Consider the following 19,153-nt stretch of genomic DNA (forward strand, 5'->3'; position numbering starts at 1 on the left):
CTAAAACCTAACGCATGCGCAATGTCTATCTACCTGTCAACCACGATCCCCCGCCGCAATCCCTAATAAAGTATTTAACCCCTAAACCGCTGCACACAGACCCCGCCGCCACCTACATTGAAAGTATAACCCCCTAATGTGATCCCCCTACACCGTCGCAAGCTACATTACATAACCCCTAATGTGAGTCCCTTACACCGCCGCCATCTAACTTACCTACCCCCTAAACTGAGCACCTACCCCGCCGCCATCTACCTTACCTACCCCCTAAACTGAGCACCTACCCCGCCGCCATCTACCTTACCTACCCCCTAAACTGAGCCCCTACCCCGCCGCCATCTACCTTACCTACCCACTAAAGTGAGCACCTACCCCGCCGCCAACTACCTTACCTACCCACTAAAGTGAGCCCCTTACACCACCGCCATCTATTTTAAAAATATTAACCCCTAATTTAATCCCCCTACACCGCCGCCAGCTATATTAACTATATTAACCCAAATTATATTAGGGTTAATATAGTTAATATAGTTATTATATTCTATATAGTAACTATATTAACCCTAATTATATTAGGGTTAATATAGTTAATATCGTTATTATATTATATATATATTAAGTATAATAACCCTATCTAACTCTAACATCCCTAACCAAATTCTTATTAAAATAAATCTAATTAATATTATTAATTAAAATATTCCTATTTAAATCTAAATACCTATAAAATAAACCCTAAGATAGCTACAATGTAATTAATAATTACATTGTAGCTATTTTAGGGTTTATATTTATTTTACAGGTAACTTTGTATTTATTTTAACTAGGTACAATCGCTATTAAATAGTTAATAACTATTTAATAGCTACCTAGTTAAAATAATTGCCAATTTACCTGTAAAATAAATCCTAACCTAAGTTACAAATACACCTACACTATCAATAAATTAAATAAACTACACATATCTAAACTAAAATACAATAAAATAATCTAAACTAAATTACAAAAACAAACAAACACTAAATTACAAAAAATAAAAAAAAAATATTACAAGATTTTTAAGCTAATTACACCTATTCTAAGCCCCCTAATAAAATAATAAAGCCCCCCAAAATAAAAAAATTTCCCCCCAAAATAAAAAAATTTCCCTGCCCTATTCTAAATTAAAAAAGTTCAAAGCTCTTTTACCTTACCAGCCCTTAAAAGGGCCTTTTGCGGGGCATGCCCCAAAGAAAACAGCTCTTTTGCCTGTAAAAGAAAAACACAATACCACCCCCCAACATTACAACCCACCACCCACATACCCCTATTCTAAACCCACCCAAACCCCCCTTAAAAAAAACTAACATTACCCCCCTGAAGATCTCCCTACCTTGTCTTCACCCAGCCGGGCCGAACGCTTCATCCGATCCGGGCGATGTCCAATCTAGCGGCAGTGAAGTCTTCTTCCATCCGGGCTATGTCTTTAATCAAGCGGCAGTGAAGTCTTCTTCCATCCGGCGATGTCTTCAATCAAGCAGCAGTGAAGTCTTCTTCCATCCGGCAATGTCTTCTTCCATCCGGCAATGTCTTCAAGCAAAGCGGCATCTTCAATCTTCTTTCTTCGCTGTTCCTCCGCGGAGCATCCATCCGGCACGAAGACTAAACGAGGAATGAGGTACCTTTAAATGACGTCATCCAAGATGGCGTCCGTCATCTTGGATCGGAATTAAGGTAGAAAAATCTGATTGGCTGCTTGAATATGCCAATCAGATTCAAATTCAATCCGATTGGCTGAACCAATCAGCCAATCGTTCTGAGCTTGATAAATATGCCCCTATGTGTAATTTTCCCATTATCTAGTTAAAACTTTTTTTCCATTACGGAAATGGTGCTACTGTTTAGATTGTGATCACTCAGAACTTGAAAAAATACAGATCGGGAGCCAAAAAAAAGCAGATAAACAGAATCAGAAGGATTGAAATTGACCCCTTAGTTATAAGCAAGCTATCGTACAGTGATGGCGAACCTTGGCACTCCAGATGTTTCCCATGACGCTCAACTGGACTTCAGAGTGCCTAAGCATCTTGGGAAAGGTAGTTCTGAAACATCTGGAGTGCCAAGGTTCACCATCAATGCTATAGTATAATAATATAATGCTCTTATATATTAGAGCATTTCCTTTTTGCCTTTTGTGAAAAAGCTAATTTTTTTTAATTTTATTATCGTATTTTGCATACATGTGACTGCCAAATAGTTTCATAAAATATACCAAAATGGGCCTAGATCAATATTTTTGGTGTTGTCTGCTTTAAAATTATATATAGTTTTGCTGATCAATTTTGAGAATTTGGGCACTTGTGCTATACCAAATGAGAGTTAAACCACTGCGCAATTTTTGAACATGGTATACAAAGCTGCAGATAAAACCTTAAAATGTTAAAAATATGGCAAAATATACACATGTGTGGTATTAGCTGAATCAGAGGATGCCATTGAACACATTTTGAGATTTAATTTTCTACAGTTAGAAAGCTACAGGTATTTATTTTTGGATAAATTTAAAATTTCTTAATTCTGAGAATAAATAGCTGGTTGAAACGGTTATCCACTGAAAGCACATTTTATGCCAAAAATATATCTATATAGGTTTCATAGGTAAGTAAAAAACCCAAAAGATTTTATTTCTGTTTAAATGGAGTGAAAATACTCCAATACTTTGAGCAAGTTTTTCTCTAAAATTCTCGGTAGTGAAGGGGTTAATTCATAGGGCCTGATTATCCAAAACTTTATTTTGCATTATATTGCAATTTAAGTGTCTCCGTTTCATATCCAGAATCCATCTTAGCTAGATAAACAGCTCTCGGGCTAAAATTTGACTTCAGTTAGAACTTGAACTATCAATGTCCTTGCCAACCCTATCATCACAGTTTTTTTTTGTTTTTTTTCAAAAAAGAGCTTTATTGTATCAAGTTGCAACATACAGTATTCAAACAAGTTAGTCAGAGTGCAGAAAAAACATATAAAGACTCAATCCTAACATAGGTTATTACAAAAAACAAAGATTCTGCTGTGTAGGTAGTGAGAATGCTCCTGATGGGGTTCAATTTAACTCTCTCTTAAGGGGGGACATTCTGAATTGCCTGTACAACTGGACACATCTTCCATTATAACTTTTAACCTTATAAACATAAAACACGTTCAGAATATGATAAAAAAGAAAGGAAAATATGTAGGAAATGAGAAAAGAGATTATGTGATTTGGTAAAAGCAAATTCCAACAATCATAAATCATAAAGTTCCAAAAAGGCCTGTTGTGGTCTGTGTGTGTCAGGGCTTAGTGGGAAATGTGTGGGGCATCGGCGGGCTCTAGAGAGTGGATGTATTTTTCCCAGAGCAGGCGGATGGATAGAAACTCATCTATTTTACTCAATTTTGTATAGTGGTATTGTTCTAGTTCTATGGCGGTAGTTACTCTATTTCGCCAGAACTGTATAGATGGTAGGGTGGATTGCTTCCAGTAGTATGGGATATACCGTTTAGCCGTATTAATCATTATCGTAGTAAGCTTTAATCGCAGCTTACATGTTATTTGTGGGAGGAAGTTGAAGAGGAAGGGCCAGGGGGTAAGGGGTAGGGAAGTCCCTGTCACCGATCGTATTTCTGTTCTGATATCTGACCAGTATGCCTGTGCCACTGGGCATGTCCACCACAGATGGGTGAAGGTACCCCGTTGTGTACACCCTCTCCAGCAGCTGGTATTAGTGTGTGGGAATATCCTACCCAGTCTATCAGGAGTGTAGTGCCACCTACAGAGGAGTTTTGTGTTCATTTACGCAATATTCATGGAAGATGCGGAGGAGCTCATGCATTTATATATAATCTTCCACATTTTGGGTGGTTGTTGTTCATTAAGCTCTTTTTCCCAGCTGCTGGCATGGGATGGGAGACAACTTGACCGGTCTGTTTGTAGTAATTTGTATGAAATGGAAAGAATGCCCGTTGCCGGGAAGGGCAAATGGCATATTGATTCAAATGGCGTTAAGGGACGAGTCAGGTTTTGTCTCTCTGTGTGTGAGGCAATGTAGTGGGTAAGTTGGTGGTGAGCTAACCAGTTTTTGAGGGTGAATCCCAGTATTTAAGCTACTTCCTCTCTTGGTTTCAACTTGCTATTCTGCAAAAGGGAATAGTGCGGTATCGCGTGTGTTAGATCAGTGTTGTCAGTGTGATGGGAAGTAAATTGGAATGGGACTGTGGGGTTATCTATGATGGGTGTCAGAGGGGAGTAGGGTGTAGAGATAGATTTATGTCTCCTTAGGATTCCTTTTTGCCTTTTAACGTCCTTTTAAACAATGGGGAACAAGGGCCATGTCTATTTAACAATGGGAGCTGCCATGTTGTAGCGTACATTACCTTTTCTGCTGTGGCTAATTAGGAACCGTTATAAAGAGGTAACTAGAGTGTGCAGCCAATGGCTGTGTGGAATATAACAGTGTTCTGCACTTCCATTTCTGACAGAAACTGAAAAGCTCACAATTTCAGAATGAAATTACAGGAAAAGGGGACAAAATAAATAATGAAATATATTGTACAGATATATATATATATATATATACTTTCAATTTAGAGTAGTTCTGGTATATATATATATATATATATATATATATATATATATATATATATATATATATATATATATATATATATATATATATATATATATATATATAAAAGTAAAGTTAAATTCTAGCCAGCACAACCTTCTTTAAAAGTAGAAAAATCTTTATTTAGAACATCATTAAAAAGCTACAGACAACAAAAAGCAGAACAATCTGTCTGACATGTTTCGGCCGTATGGCCTTAACCCTTTTCTGACGGGGTTAAAGTGTCTACATCGGAACAACTGTTCCAATGTAGACAAATTGAAATCACGCGATCGTGCACACGATCGCGAGATTTCAATTATTGGATCTGGTCTGGGGGCCGTCCCTATAACCCTAGGAAAGCCCTCCAGACCACGATTGAATCTGAGAAGCACAGTAGGCTTCAGGACAGCCTTTAGCTATGACGTTCTATTCCGTCATAACGGCTTTAAAGCCCAGTGTAATTATGACAGAATAGAATGGCATAACGGCGTTAAAAGGTTAATCATAGACACTATTGGTTAAAAACAATTTCAAATATAAACCTGTAGCTGTCATTCTATTGGGTGGCCTCTGATCATGTGATTAACTTTGTGCATATCAAACAATTAACCTATTATTTTCCAGGTTACATCAACAATAAGGTGCATAAATAAAACATTTATGAATACATTGTTCATATTGCTAGCACATATATAAACCCTTAATTTGAACAGTAGTAATATATTTGATGAAAATTAGAAACATTTTCAAAAAGACCATGGTGCTGTTGTATAATTATTATTCTTAGTCTGTTAAAGTTCTAAAACCTCAGACATTCAATATAATTGTTAGATGTTGTGTCTATCTATTGTTAGGAGGATGTAAAACTATTCTTATTAGAGGCATGAAGTATCTATTTAACTTTCAGGTATGGATCATGTAGCGATCATATTATAGTAAAATAACACAACCTCTTAAAGGGACAGTTTACTCAAAATTTGTCTCCCCTTTAATTTGTTCCCAATGATCCACTTTACCTGCTGGAGTGTATTAAATTGTTTAAAAGTATTTCCATTACCCTCATATTGGCATTTTAATTAGTTTATTTAGTTTGTGATATCCCCACCCATCCTGAAAGTTTTTGGCCTCAAGGCCAGGCTGTGTTAACACAGCTAGCAGAAGAAATTACACTCCCAGTGGGTTATAGAAGGGATCAGGTAATAAAATGTTAATTTTCCTTTGTTCTCTCCAAGTATTGGTGATTGGTTTATGGACAGATATGAGATAAAAAAAGCATGTATATGTACACAATGTGATAAAGTAATGAGCTCAACTCATTTTATAAGGTTGTGGCTTCAAAACACAATATCAGCTAATTCATATACACAAATAAGCCTTAAAAAAACAGATCTCATACATTTTATACTCTGCAGCTGGTAAAAAAGTAATTGGAAACACATTAAGGAATTTTTGTTTTTTATAGTATACTGTCCCTTTAAATTAATAGATATATACATAGATGCAGAATTATACATTTGGCTATCTCTGTCAACTATTGTAAAACCAATTTATCTCAATATATTGTTTCTCTATGTATCGTTAATACAACACCCTATGTTCGTTTAGATGATAAACTCTCCATTCATACATTCATGTGTCATAACTACTATTCTGTTCATATCAACGCATGAACAATACACTCTCCATATTGACTATCGTATATATAGTGAATTGTCACATAAAAATGTAACCTTATGTCAATAAAGATATTTAAAAAATGTAAATAAAATTTTAAATTGTAAAGTGTATGGTATATGTGACCATTCCTTGACCTAGAGTGTTAAACAATATTCACTACCTCATGAAGTTTATGTTATCCTTATAATCAATTTTTTGACTTACAGTGTTGACCAATAATCACTCCGTGAGGTGTTCTGCACTTCCATTTCTGACAGGAACTGAAAAGCTCACAATTTCAGAATGGAATTACAGAAAAAGGGGCAAAATAAATAATGGAAGTGTATTGCAGTTTATATACTGTAGATATATATATGCAATTTATCTTTGTATATTACCAACTCAAAGTGTTTAATGTCCCTTTAAATATCCCTTCTGGTGCTGTAAGTTGTCCAATGAAAATATTCGAAAACGCTATTCAGCTAACTAAAACTTTATGTTTGTGTCAATAATGAGCATGCTGACAAAGATCCATTGCATTATTAAATATGATAATAAATGTTAATTATGGAGCTTACATTAAAGGGACATAAAAAAGTTGGGATAGAGACAAAATATAATATTATGTACTTTAATTACTTTACCTGCAAATTTATTCTGCAGTGCCTCGCCATTAACCCTTTCTTTTTAGTTTCTGAATTGTAAAAAGCTCTAACTCCCCCCACACATTTCCTTCTATGGCTGTATCTATATCTATTGTTGTTTAGGTAGAACGCAAAAGTGCATAGGGATTATCTGCTGGAGCATGCCTAGAAGCTGTGTACTCAGTTGAAATACAATGCCTGTGTCTAAACACTGATAAGGAGGGTGGAGTTGGCTGCTCCAGGCAGCTTAGCTATGTAATTAATTTTGCTTATTTTTGAAAATTATTTTAAAATACTTGCCAGAAATGTTTAAACAATTTTTTATGCAAATCATTTTTAATTAATTAGCCCTTTTAGGGTATGCACAGATCTCAGCCTGTGTTATGGCACTTTAAGGACATGTTTTAGTTTCTTCAAAGGGGTAAACTGTTGTCAATACAAAGAAAAAAATGTTTCTGCAAAAGCAATACTTACTGGTTGACAGGTTTCCTCCTGACACACCACAGGCTCACATAATATAATTTTTGTTCCTGTTACTGGATCTGTATCATTTGAACATTTACAAACTTGACAATGTTTTAGTTCAGGAACTGTAGCACCCACCTAAATTCAAAGAAGAAGAATTAGTGAGATTATTGCTGTGTGTGAGTGTGTGTGTGTGAGAGAGAGTGTATGTGAGAGTGTGTGAGTGAGTGTGTGTGAGTGTGTGAGTGTGTGTGTGAGAGCGTATGTGTGTGAGTGTGAGTGTGTAAGTGTATGTGTGCGTGAGTGTATGTGTGTGTGAGTGTATGTGTGTAAGTGTGTGTGTATTTGTGTGAGTGTGTGTGTGTGAGTGTATGTGTGTGAGTGTGAGTGTGTGTGTGTGTGTGAGTGTGTGTGTGTGCATCTGGCTAGCTAACTGCTGTACCAGTTAAAAATGGTTAGTTTGCCGGCCAAACTTGTCTCTGAACCTGACTTGCATTTTGCAAGTCACTAGTGACTACTCCTAAACTGCACCCTGCCTGATTTCTCCATAGACTGTGGTTATTACCATATAGGTTAATGAGTGAACCATAATTTAACTTCCTTTATTATTATTTTTTTATATTTCTAAGTGCCTCTGGGAATATACTTTTGGCTAGAGCCAAAGGGGTTAATTTAAGACTTTATCATTTTTAATAAATATTTCTTAGTGCCTTTAGGAATATACAGTATATATAGTTCCTGCCATAGAGGTTAACTGCACTCATAAAATAAATTTTAATTATTATTCCTAAAAGCCATTGGGAATATATTTCTGGCTCTTACCATAGACGTTAAATAAAGACCTAATAATGAGAGAAAAAAAAAAAATGAAGTGCCTTTGTGAATATATTTCAGGCACCTATAATAGGGGTTAACAATTATTAGAATAAAGATTACTTTATTATTTGTCTGTTTTTAAAATGATTTGTGTGTCTTCCTACCATAAAAATTAATAAAAAAATAAAAATATACAAAGTGATTTTCACTTGTAATACGCATGGTACCTGACGCATGCAAAAAAGCAGTTTGAGCGTGTTAGGGAACGATAAAAATCGATCTACTCGTAATCTAGCTCTTTATTAGCTGTTTATTCTTTAATAATAAAAATTCAACCTTGTTGGTAAAAGACTTTATATTCCTCACCTGATTCTCATAATAGAAAGTGTACATGTTTATATCCATAACTGCCCACTAGATATAGAGTATCCCTGTCTTCAGAGAATTTCTTTATTTAAATACAGCTGTTGATTAATGAGCTGATTAGTCATGTAGACACCATACCCTTTCATTATTAAACAGTCATGTTAATTTAAAGGGACACTGAACCTAAAAATTTTCTTTCGTGATACAGATAGAGCATGCAATTTTAAGCAACTTTATAATTTACTCCTATTTTCTTCGTTCTTTTGCTATCTTTATTTGAATAAGAAAGCATTTAAGCTTTTTTTATTGGTTCAGTACTCTGGACAGCACTTTTTTATTGGTGGGTGAATGTATCCACCAATCAGCAAGAACAACCCAGGTTGTTCACCAAAAATGGGCCGGCATCAAAACTTACATTCTTGCATTTCAAATAAAGATACCAAGAGAATAAAGAGCATTTGATAATAGGAGTAAATTAGAAAGTTGCTTAAAATTTCATACTCTATCTGAATCATGAAAGAAAAAATTTGGGTTCAGTGTCCCTTTAATGTATTTATAAAGGGAAGATAAAAAGAAAAATAAAAAAAAATGAAAATAAATAGTTAAAAGGAGGAAAGAAGAGAGGGAAGAAAAGTAAGGGTAGAGAAGAAAGGAAAAGAAGATGGTAAAAAGAAAAGAAAAGAAAAGAAGATGGTAAAAAGAAAAGGAAAGGAAAAGAAGATGGTAAAAAGAAAAGGAAAGGAAAAGAAAAAAAGATGCAAATTAAAAAAAAGGGAGAGAAAAATAGAATAAAATAGAAAGGGCAGAAAGGAAAAGGAAAAAAGGGGAAATAGGATGAGTAAAAAGTCAGATAGCTTTACAATACAGAATAATTGGAATAACCAGATAACTGGGACTCCTTTGAAAAGAAGTTATAATAATAATATTTAATAGCTAATTCAAGGGTGGATGTGAACAAACTCGGATTCAAAGTAGAATGTTTTGAAGATAAAAGAGAATTTTGGACCTCAGAAATTTACTCTTTTACAGAGTAGATACAAATTTGAGATACAATAAACAGTTACTATTAAAATTGAATGAAGTTGATAAAAGAAATAGAAAGGGAATTTTAAGATTAAAAGGCATATTAGAAGCCATACAGGTTAAGGGGTCTATTTTCCTAATTGTCGGGCGGACATCATTCACTATAGCGAATCCTATCCTCCCCAAAATCAGTAAATGCTGACATCATACGCTGTCGGCATTTAATATTGCAAAATAATTTCTGCCCCTTGGACATTCCAATTGGCCGCTAGCAGGGGGTGTCAATCATCCCGATAGTATCTTACAACCGCTGCTTCTTATCTTTTGTTTTGGCGAGCTAGAAACTTTGGGTGTAGAAAGCAGCATCTGCTGCTTGTTAAATCTACCACTAAGGGGCCGATTTATCAATGTCTGGTGGACATGATTCACTGTAGCTTATCATGTCTGCCAGACATCGCTGAATACCAACAGCATATGCAGATTCGCAGGCAATCGGGCGCTAGAAGGGGGTGTCAATTAACCGAATCATATATGATTAGGCGGATTGATGTCCGCAGACTCAGAGTCAGTGGACAAGTTAAGGAGCAGCGGTCTTAAGACTGCTGCTTCTTAACTGCTGTTTCCAGCGAGACTGAATGCTTGCGCGGAAAAAGGGCGATTAGGGGCCATTCGGCCCTTGTTAAATCGGCCCCTATGGATCTAAATGCCTTCTTACAATAACTAGTTTACCAGATTAAAAGGAAAAAGCCAGAAGGCTAAAAAAAATGTCATGAGATTTGATTAATTTTTTTCAAATTTACCTATATCAGCAAATATTTTTTTTTTCAAAATGAGAGGGCAAAACCAGAACAAATTTAAGGAGATGGTACTACAAATATATTCAGCCATGAGCCAAGAAATTTTACAAAAAAGAAGACAAATTAAGCACTTAAAAAATCATTTACAATATACTGACTGTTTCTTTCTTTATCACAAATAAAATAAATCTTTGTCTTTGTTGCACATGGATATTTGTAATCAAAATGACTCTGCTTTAAAATAGATTCAAATGTATTGGAATGACTTACAATTATTTGAAACCCCCAACCCCCCCCCCCTCACCAAAAAACAAACAAAACAAAAAATAAATCCAACAGAATTTGCATAGCTTTTCTAGTAGATCTACTGGGACCACTAAGTCTTCCAGGTCCCTATACAAACACTTTACAGAAAAGGGGTTCTCTATATTTTGTAATAGTTCTTTAATGGAGTAGATATCAAGGGTGAAGTTTTGATCATGAGATTATGTGGTGCAAAGGCTTTTGGAAACCATAAAATGACTCTGCTTTAAAATAGATTCAAATGTATTGGAATGACTTACAATTATTTGACCCCCCCCCCCTCCTAACTAAAAAACAAACAAAACAAAAAAAAAATCCAACAGAATTTGTACAGCTTTTCTAGTAGATCTACTGGGACCACTAAGTCTTCCAGGTCCCTGTACAAACACTTTACAGAAAAGGGGTTGTTGCCATATTGGTTTCACAGAGACTGTTCCTTTAGTAGATTATGATACCTTTTAATGGGCCAACAAAATCAAGTTATTTTTATTTTTTGTTTTTTATTCCATAAGCTTTCAAGACTTCACAGGTCTCTTCTACAGATGTACAAACACTTAAATATATTAGCGATGAAACTAGCAGTAGTAAAATTAAAGAATCGGCTTCCCCAATCAGTGTATGGTGCCATCTTCACTTGACGGAGGAGCATAGTACAGTGGGTAACTGAATAGATGCCAGCAGCATAGAAATAAACATTTTATTATATTTCTACACTACATAATCCATGGTTTGCAGACTAAAATATTGTTTGTGATTAGAAATGCAGTATGCTGATGTGAGGCAGTGGGGCCGATTTATTAAGTAGTGTATGCTGCTCATTCTGCGCGAGCCTTTAAGCTGTCAGACTGCAATCATCCCGATCAGTTACGATCAGGATGATTGACACCCCCCCGATGGGCCGCGATTGTTCAGGGGGCGGCATTGCACAAACATTTCACAAGGAACACTTGTGCAATGATAAATGTAGACTGCGTATGCATTTATCAATGTTGGGTGGACATGATTTGCTACAGCCATATAATAAATTGGCCCCACTGTGTGCTTTGGTACTCAGGATGTAGGATCATAATCTAAATAAACAGTGATAATACTGGGCTTGTTTTTTGTTTCTGTTTTTCAATTTTTTTTGTATAATACACAGTCTACTTAGTTAAATACGTGCAGTAGCTTAGGCTTACTATGAATTTAAAGTGAAAATAGTAGTTTCCGGTCTTTGGGCTCCATTTACTAAGCAGCCTTGCAGGATCGCCTGAAACGTAAAATAAGAAGCAGCGGTCATAAAACCGCTGATCCTTAACCTGTCTGCAACCTTTTAGGTGGCGGATTGAAATCATCCCGATCCGATGATTGACAGCCTGTGCTAGCGGCCAATGGACCGCCAGTGAGGAGGGGATGGCATTGCACAAGCATTTCACTAGAAATGCATGTGCAATGTTTAGCAATGTCGAGAGGACATGATTCATTACACCTAATCATGTCCGCTCAACATTTAATAAATCTACCTCATTGAGTTGAGCGGAAAAACATTCTATTATCTATATGAAAGGGCAACATTTACATTTCTTATGATAAAAAAAATATTGTAAAGCCAATGCTGTTTACATTTAAAATGAAACTAATACAGAATTATCAGTTAAGTACATAACGCTAATATTTATCAACAGAGAGAGGAGTTCAGAGTTTTAACATGATTTAAAATGTTATGTCTTACCAAAGTAGTAAATAGAAATGGAGATACTGTTTGTTGCTCATCAGACTGTTAATAAACAAGACACTAACCTCATATGTGGAGCCACCGAAGAGACAAAAATCCTGTTGTACTAATACAAAAGAAAAAAAAATACAGTTAGACCTCTAAAATGTTATTCTATTCTATTTCAATTTCAAAGTTTATAGCCAGAATTGTTCTCCATTAATGAGGACAGAAATATTAATGATATTGTGCAATAGCATTTTTATTTTTGCACTCAAATTACATGTTGAAAGTAATATTTTATCGCTCAAATTCTAGGATGTGCTAACAAAAGTATTCAGGATGGGCCATAGCACATGGCAGCTTCATACCAGCAGGTCGCCTGACAATGTTGTCACTAGCCACCACTCGGTTAAACCAGCAAGGTGCAAACCACCAACAGGAAACCACCCTGCATAGTCATCAAAGTCTATGAGCAAGTGCCACTAGGGGGCACAAAATGCGTTAGCTTTGTGAACTCTTGTCTACTTTATGTATTACCGAATTACCGCGCTAACTACAGAGAGTGAAACTCTGCCAGCAAAGTGCAGCTACATACAACACGGTGGATAGATCGGGGGGCAATTTGATGTGTACCGGTCACGAATGACTGCAGTAGCCTGTTCAGTCTTCTGACATCTGGACTACAGTAACTTGTTCAGTAAAGAAGCAGAATTTATTGTACTACAACCGGAAACATTTTAAAAATCCTCCTGGAGGTACATAACCAGCCTGCTTGTGAGTATCCTCCTCCTTTTTAGCATTAGTTTTACTAAGTTATATCTGACAGTGTTTGCCACTGTGCCTGCTTTATCACCTATTGTACATCCTGATATGAGGGTATCTCCTGCTAATGTTCTGTTGTGGGAGTACATGGACAAGTGGTAATTGCTTTTACCTTTTCAGACAAATAAACCAAAGAAGATGCCAGCTCTATCCCTGGCATAATGCCATTTCCCTTGCATGCCAGTTAATGAGAAGCAAATCATGCTGGAACACATATCAGTATTATTTTGTACAGGGGTAGAACTACCATTGGTGCAGCAGGTGTAGTGGCACCGGGGTCCAAGGACTGGGGGGCCCCATAGCAGTCATTCTATACATAGGCTTGTCCAGAATGTGTACAATCCTCATACAGGGGAACCTTTTATTAGTTCAGGTATCTATCCTCCCAATCATTATATAGCATTAACTATTGGGGGCCCAAGAATCTTTTTGCACCTGGGCCCTCTGTTGAGTAGGCCCACTACTGATTTTGTAAGCTGTCTTACTTTAGGCCCAATACTGATTTTGTAAGCTGTCTTACTTTAGGCCCAATACTGATTTTGTAAGCTGTCTTACTTTAGGCCCAATACTGATTTTGTAAGCTGTCTTACTTTAGGCCCAATACTGATTTTGTAAGCTGTCTTACTTTATGCCCAATACTGATTTTGTAAGCTGTCTTACTTTAGGCCCAATACTGATTTTGTAAGCTGTCTTACTTTAGGCCCAATACTGATTTTGTAAGCTGTCTTACTTTAGGCCCAATACTGATTTTGTAAGCTGTCTTACTTTAGGCCCAATACTGATTTTGTAAGCTGTCTTACTTTAGGCCCAATACTGATTTTGTAAGCTGTCTTACTTTAGGGCCACTACTGATTTTGTAAGCTGTCTTACTTTAGGCCCAATACTGATTTTGTAAGCTGTCTTACTTTAGGCCCAATACTGATTTTGTAAGCTGTCTTACTTTAGGCCCAATACTGATTTTGTAAGCTGTCTTACTTTAGGCCCAATACTGATTTTGTAAGCTGTCTTACTTTAGGCCTATACTGATTTTGTAAGCTGTCTTACTTTAGGCCCAATACTGATTTTGTAAGCTGTCTTACTTTAGGCCCAATACTGAGTTTGTAAGCTGTCTTACTTTAGGCCCACTACTGATTTTGTAAGCTGTCTTACTTTAGGCCCAATACTGATTTTGTAAGCTGTCTTACTTTAGGCCCAATACTGAGTTTGTAAGCTGTCTTACTTTAGGCCCAATACTGATTTTGTAAGCTGTCTTACTTTAGGCCCAATACTGATTTTGTAAGCTGTCTTACTTTAGGCCCACTACTGATTTTGTAAGCTGTCTTACTTTAGGCCCACTACTGATTTTGTAAGCTGTCTTACTTTAGGCCCAATACTGATTTTGTAAGCTGTCTTTCTTCATCTGCCCACAATGGAAGAAGTAAAATAGGCTAACTCCTTGGTTTGCTCCATCAAATAAACTATATACCTTGCTTGAGCCAAACAGTGTCTGAGAAACACATTTGTGCACACTTGTCTCTGAGTGCAGATGTGTGCGGTGACTGACAGTAGTTTCTTCCAGCTTGTTGCAGTTTGTCTTAGTAAGCTCAGTATATTTATTCGCGTGATCAGTACCAGACACATATGCTGAATTAAATTGTGTATTTAAATGTTGTGTTGTTTTTTATTAAGCTGATTTATTGACATGTAATTGCCACAATCTCTATTCCATTAGAGAAAAGCTGATATAATGGGGTAGATTTATCTTTATTGCCGGAAACCTAAAGGGACAGTCTAGTCAAAAATAAACTTTCATGATTCAGATAGGGCATGCAATTTTAAACAACTTTCCAATTTACTTCTATTGTCTAATGTGCTCAATTCTTTAGATATCCTTTGTTGAAGAAATAGCAATGCACATGTGTGAGCCAATCACACAAGGCCTCTATGTGCAGCAACCAATCAGCAGCTACTGAGCATATCTAGATATGCTTTTCAACAAGTGAAAAATGACATGCTCTTTCTAAATCACAAAAGAAAAAAATTGGGTTTCATGTCCCTTTAAGTTAATAAGCAGCTGCTCCTTAACAATGTTACACATGTGAAAATTGGTATTTAGATTCTCCTTTAAAAATAAAGAAATACGTGTTTTAACATTTCCCCAAAATCCACTTAAGGGTGGGTCAAAAGTGGGGGGCTAATTTAGGAGAATACCTATATCTGAAAAACCGACAATGTTGCAGACATGAAAATTGGTATTTAAATTTTCCTGAAAATCCACTTAAAGGGGGTTAAAAGGGGGGTCATTTTTGAGGATACCTATATCTCAAAAACCAAAGATGTTACAGACGTGAAAATTGGTAATTAGATTCTACTTGAAAAATAAAAAAACAAGGGTTTTACCATTTCCCCAAAATCCCCTTAAGGGGGGTCAAAAGGGGGGGGGGCTGATTTATAAGGATAACTATATCGCAAAAAAACAAAGATGTTACAGATGTGAAGATTGGTATTTAGATTCTCCTTGAAAAATATAGAAACATGTGTTTTACCATTTTCCCAAAATCCACTTAAGGGGGGTCAAAGGGGGCGGCTGATTAATGACAATACCTATATCTCAAAAACTAAAGATGTTACAGATGTGAAAATTGGTATTTAGTTTCTCCTTGAAAAATATAGAAACATGTCTTTTACCATTTTCCCAAAATCTACTTAAGGGGGGTCAAAACGGGGGGTGATTTATGAGGATAGCTATATCTAAAAAAAACGAAGATATTACAGACGATAAAATTGGTATTTAGATTCTCCTTTAAAAATAAAGAAAAATGTGTTTTACCATTTCCCAAAAATCTACTTAGGTGGGGGCTGATTTATGACGATACCTATATCTCAAAAAACAAAGATATTATAGACACAAAAATTGGTATTTAGATTGCAAGAAACACAGAGAATTAATGAAAACTCAGGAAGTTCATGTCAGCAAACGGGCACACACGTGAGGGCACACGTCGTTGTGAGTGGTTGCGTTTTGAGAGATGTTTATGTATGTCTATTTAAAAGCCCTTTAGAGCCTTATTTTCTTAACACATGAGATCTCATATCTTTGAACATTTATAAAAATAAATGAAATAATTTGCATTAGAGTGTGTTATTATGAGTGTAACTTGTATTTGAGTGTAATATTTAACTAGAGCTCTGAGGTCAGATTAAACCGCCATGCTTTTCAATTTCTCTTAAGCGATCAAATTTACTTTCAACTTGTAAATACGCTTTACAAACAGGCACAAAAAAACTGATATCGCTTGCGGGAAACTATTAGCGAACCACTGGTAATCTGTCCCGAATAGGGTACCTTGCAGAGTTTCATGTCTGGCAGCAGTGTAGCAAGAAGTGTATGTGACAGGCAGTAACTAGAGAAGATGAGTTTAAAAGAACAGAAAACAGCAAAAGTAGGTCAAATCAAGCGAATCTCAAATATTAGATAACTACATTGACTAGAAGCATTATTGCTAATTAAAGGGACATGAAACCCAAAAAAATCTTTCATGATTTAAGTAGAACATACAATTTTCAGCAACTTTCAAATTTACTTCTATTATCAGATTTGCTTCATTCTCTTGGTATCATTTGCTGAAAGAGCAGCAGTGCGCTACTGGTTTCTAGCTGAACACGTGGGTGAGCCAATGACCAATGGTTTATATATGCAGCCACCAATTAGCATATAGAACCTAGGTTGTTTGCTGCTCCTGAACTTTCCTAGATAAACCTTTTAGCAAAGGATAACAAGAGAAGGAAGCAAATTAAAGGGACAGTCTACTCCAGAATTGTTATTGTTTAAAAAGATAGATAATCCCTTTAATAACCATTCCCCACTTTTGCATAACCAACACAGTTATAGTAATACACTTTTTACCTCTGTGATTATCTTGTATCTAAGCCTCTGCAGACTGCCCCCTTATCTCAGTTGTTTTGACAGACATGCATTATAGGCAATGCTGACTCTTAAATAACACCACGGGAGTGAGGACAATGTTAAATATTTGACACACATGAACCAGCAGTGTCTAAGTGTCAAAAACTGTCAAAATGCACTGAAATAAGAGGCAGTTCAACAACTTAGAAATTAGCATATAAGCCTACCTAGGTTTTGCTTTCCATAAATAATACCAAGAGAACAAAGCAAATTTTACAATAAAAGTAAATTGGAAAGTTGTTTAAAATTACATGCCCTATTGGAATCATGAAAATTTTCATTTTGACTAGACTGTCTCTTTAAGTATTAGAAGTAAATTGGAAAGTTGTTTCAAATTGTATGCTGTCTAAATCATGAATGTCTAATTATGACTTTAATGTCCATTTAAATAGTAATGCAAAAATGCTTATACAGGTGGCCCTCATTTTACAACGGTTCAATTTACACCGTTTCAGAATAACAACCTTTTTTTCCAGTCATGTGACTGCTATTGAAAAGCATTGAGAAGCAGTGCATTTATTAAAATAGCCAGTAGGTGGAGCTGTCCGCTTGTGTTGCAGCAAAGCCAAGCAAGTTGAAATTAATCAGTTTAACCAGACCTGAGCTATCAAGCAGATTTCAAAGGAACAAGATCTTCCTGTCTATAAATCAGTCCAGATTGGAATGCATAGAAAGAACTGTTTGCAGAAAAATGCAAGTGAAGTCTGTGTTGTGTGATTATTTTATTAGGTTTATAATGCTGTTTAGCAAAAGTTTTTGCTCATTTAACTTAGTTTAATTATATATTCTGTGTTGTGTTATTATTTTATTAAGTTTATAATGCTGTTTAGCATTTAAAGTCTTCATTTAAAAGCTTTAAAAATAATGTATTAGGTGTTACTTATGACAATTTTGAGAGGGGCCTGGAACCTATCTCCTTCACTTCCCATTGACTTACATTATAAACTGGGTTTCAATTTACAACAGTTTCGATTTACAACCATTCCTTCTGGAACCTAACCCCGGCGTAAACTGAGGGCTACCTGTGTTTATAATTGAAATACATGCATGCACATTTCAATTTTGACCATTCTATAGCTTTAACATTTATTATGTAAGTTTACCTGGAGTAGCAGATGGTGATGAAGGTACTGTAGGGATTGAGGACTCTGTTGGGGTTTGTGAAGTTGTGGTGAACACTGGAGGAGTTTGACTTTGTGTTGAGCTTGTTACACTCTCTGTTGTGGATGTTGGAGATATTGTGGATGATTCAGTAGTTATATTTTGTGCTGAACTTGTTACAATTCCTGTTGAGGATATTGGCGATATTGTTGATGGTTCAACTGTTGGGCCTCGTGTTGAACTTGTAACATTCTCTGGTGTGGATGTTGAAGATATTGTGGATGATTCAGTAGTTGTGCTTTGTGCTGGGTTTGTTACACTATTTGGTGTTGGAGATTCAGTAGCTGGGCTTCGTGATGGGCTTTTTACAGGCTCTATTGTGGATTTTGGAGATATTATGGGCCATTCAGTAGTTGTGGATGTTTGATATAAAAACAATACATTGAAGTTAATTATTACATTTTAAATTCACATGTTAATTAAATGTTTAAAAATACAAAGATAAGATTTAGGAGCGCCCAGGGGCTAAAGGTACAATAGGTATATGTATTAATGTCACATATATTAAAGGGGCAGTCAACACTTACTTTAACATGTTTTTATATTGAAAATAACAAAACGGAGGTCCGCCTACACTATACCCCTCCTGCCTTGCCGCCTTGCTTCTGTCCTAATCAGCGGCGCTAACTACTCTAATACCCGGTAAATATGGATGCCGGACTCCCCCCACCATTACGTAGCTGCCTTCTTCTTCAACTGATAAGCAAATCAGAATCCAGGCATCGGACAGAAATTGCAAGCGCGTGCAATTTCAGTCCGAGGACTGGATTCTGATTTGCTTATCAGTTGAAGAAGAAGGCAGCTACGTAATGGTGGGGGGAGTCCGGCATCCA

At 36.1% G+C, this 19,153-nt stretch overlaps 1 protein-coding gene across 1 annotated transcript in view; it reads right to left on the reverse strand.

The window, feature by feature from the left end:
• LOC128636239 (intestinal mucin-like protein) overlaps positions 1–13,373 on the reverse strand; it is a 52,346-nt gene extending 38,973 nt beyond the window's left edge. The window contains exons 1-2 of the mRNA XM_053689277.1: positions 13,326–13,373; positions 12,760–12,873 (exon numbers count right to left, since the gene is read on the reverse strand). Coding sequence (XP_053545252.1) covers positions 12,760–12,873; positions 13,326–13,373 — 162 coding nt within the window. The remainder of the gene's footprint in view (positions 1–12,759; positions 12,874–13,325) is intronic.
• Positions 13,374–19,153: the final 5,780 nt, after the last annotated feature.

The sequence above is a fragment of the Bombina bombina genome, chromosome 7 (genome assembly GCF_027579735.1).
Source record: "Bombina bombina isolate aBomBom1 chromosome 7, aBomBom1.pri, whole genome shotgun sequence".
NCBI lineage: Eukaryota > Metazoa > Chordata > Amphibia > Anura > Bombinatoridae > Bombina > Bombina bombina.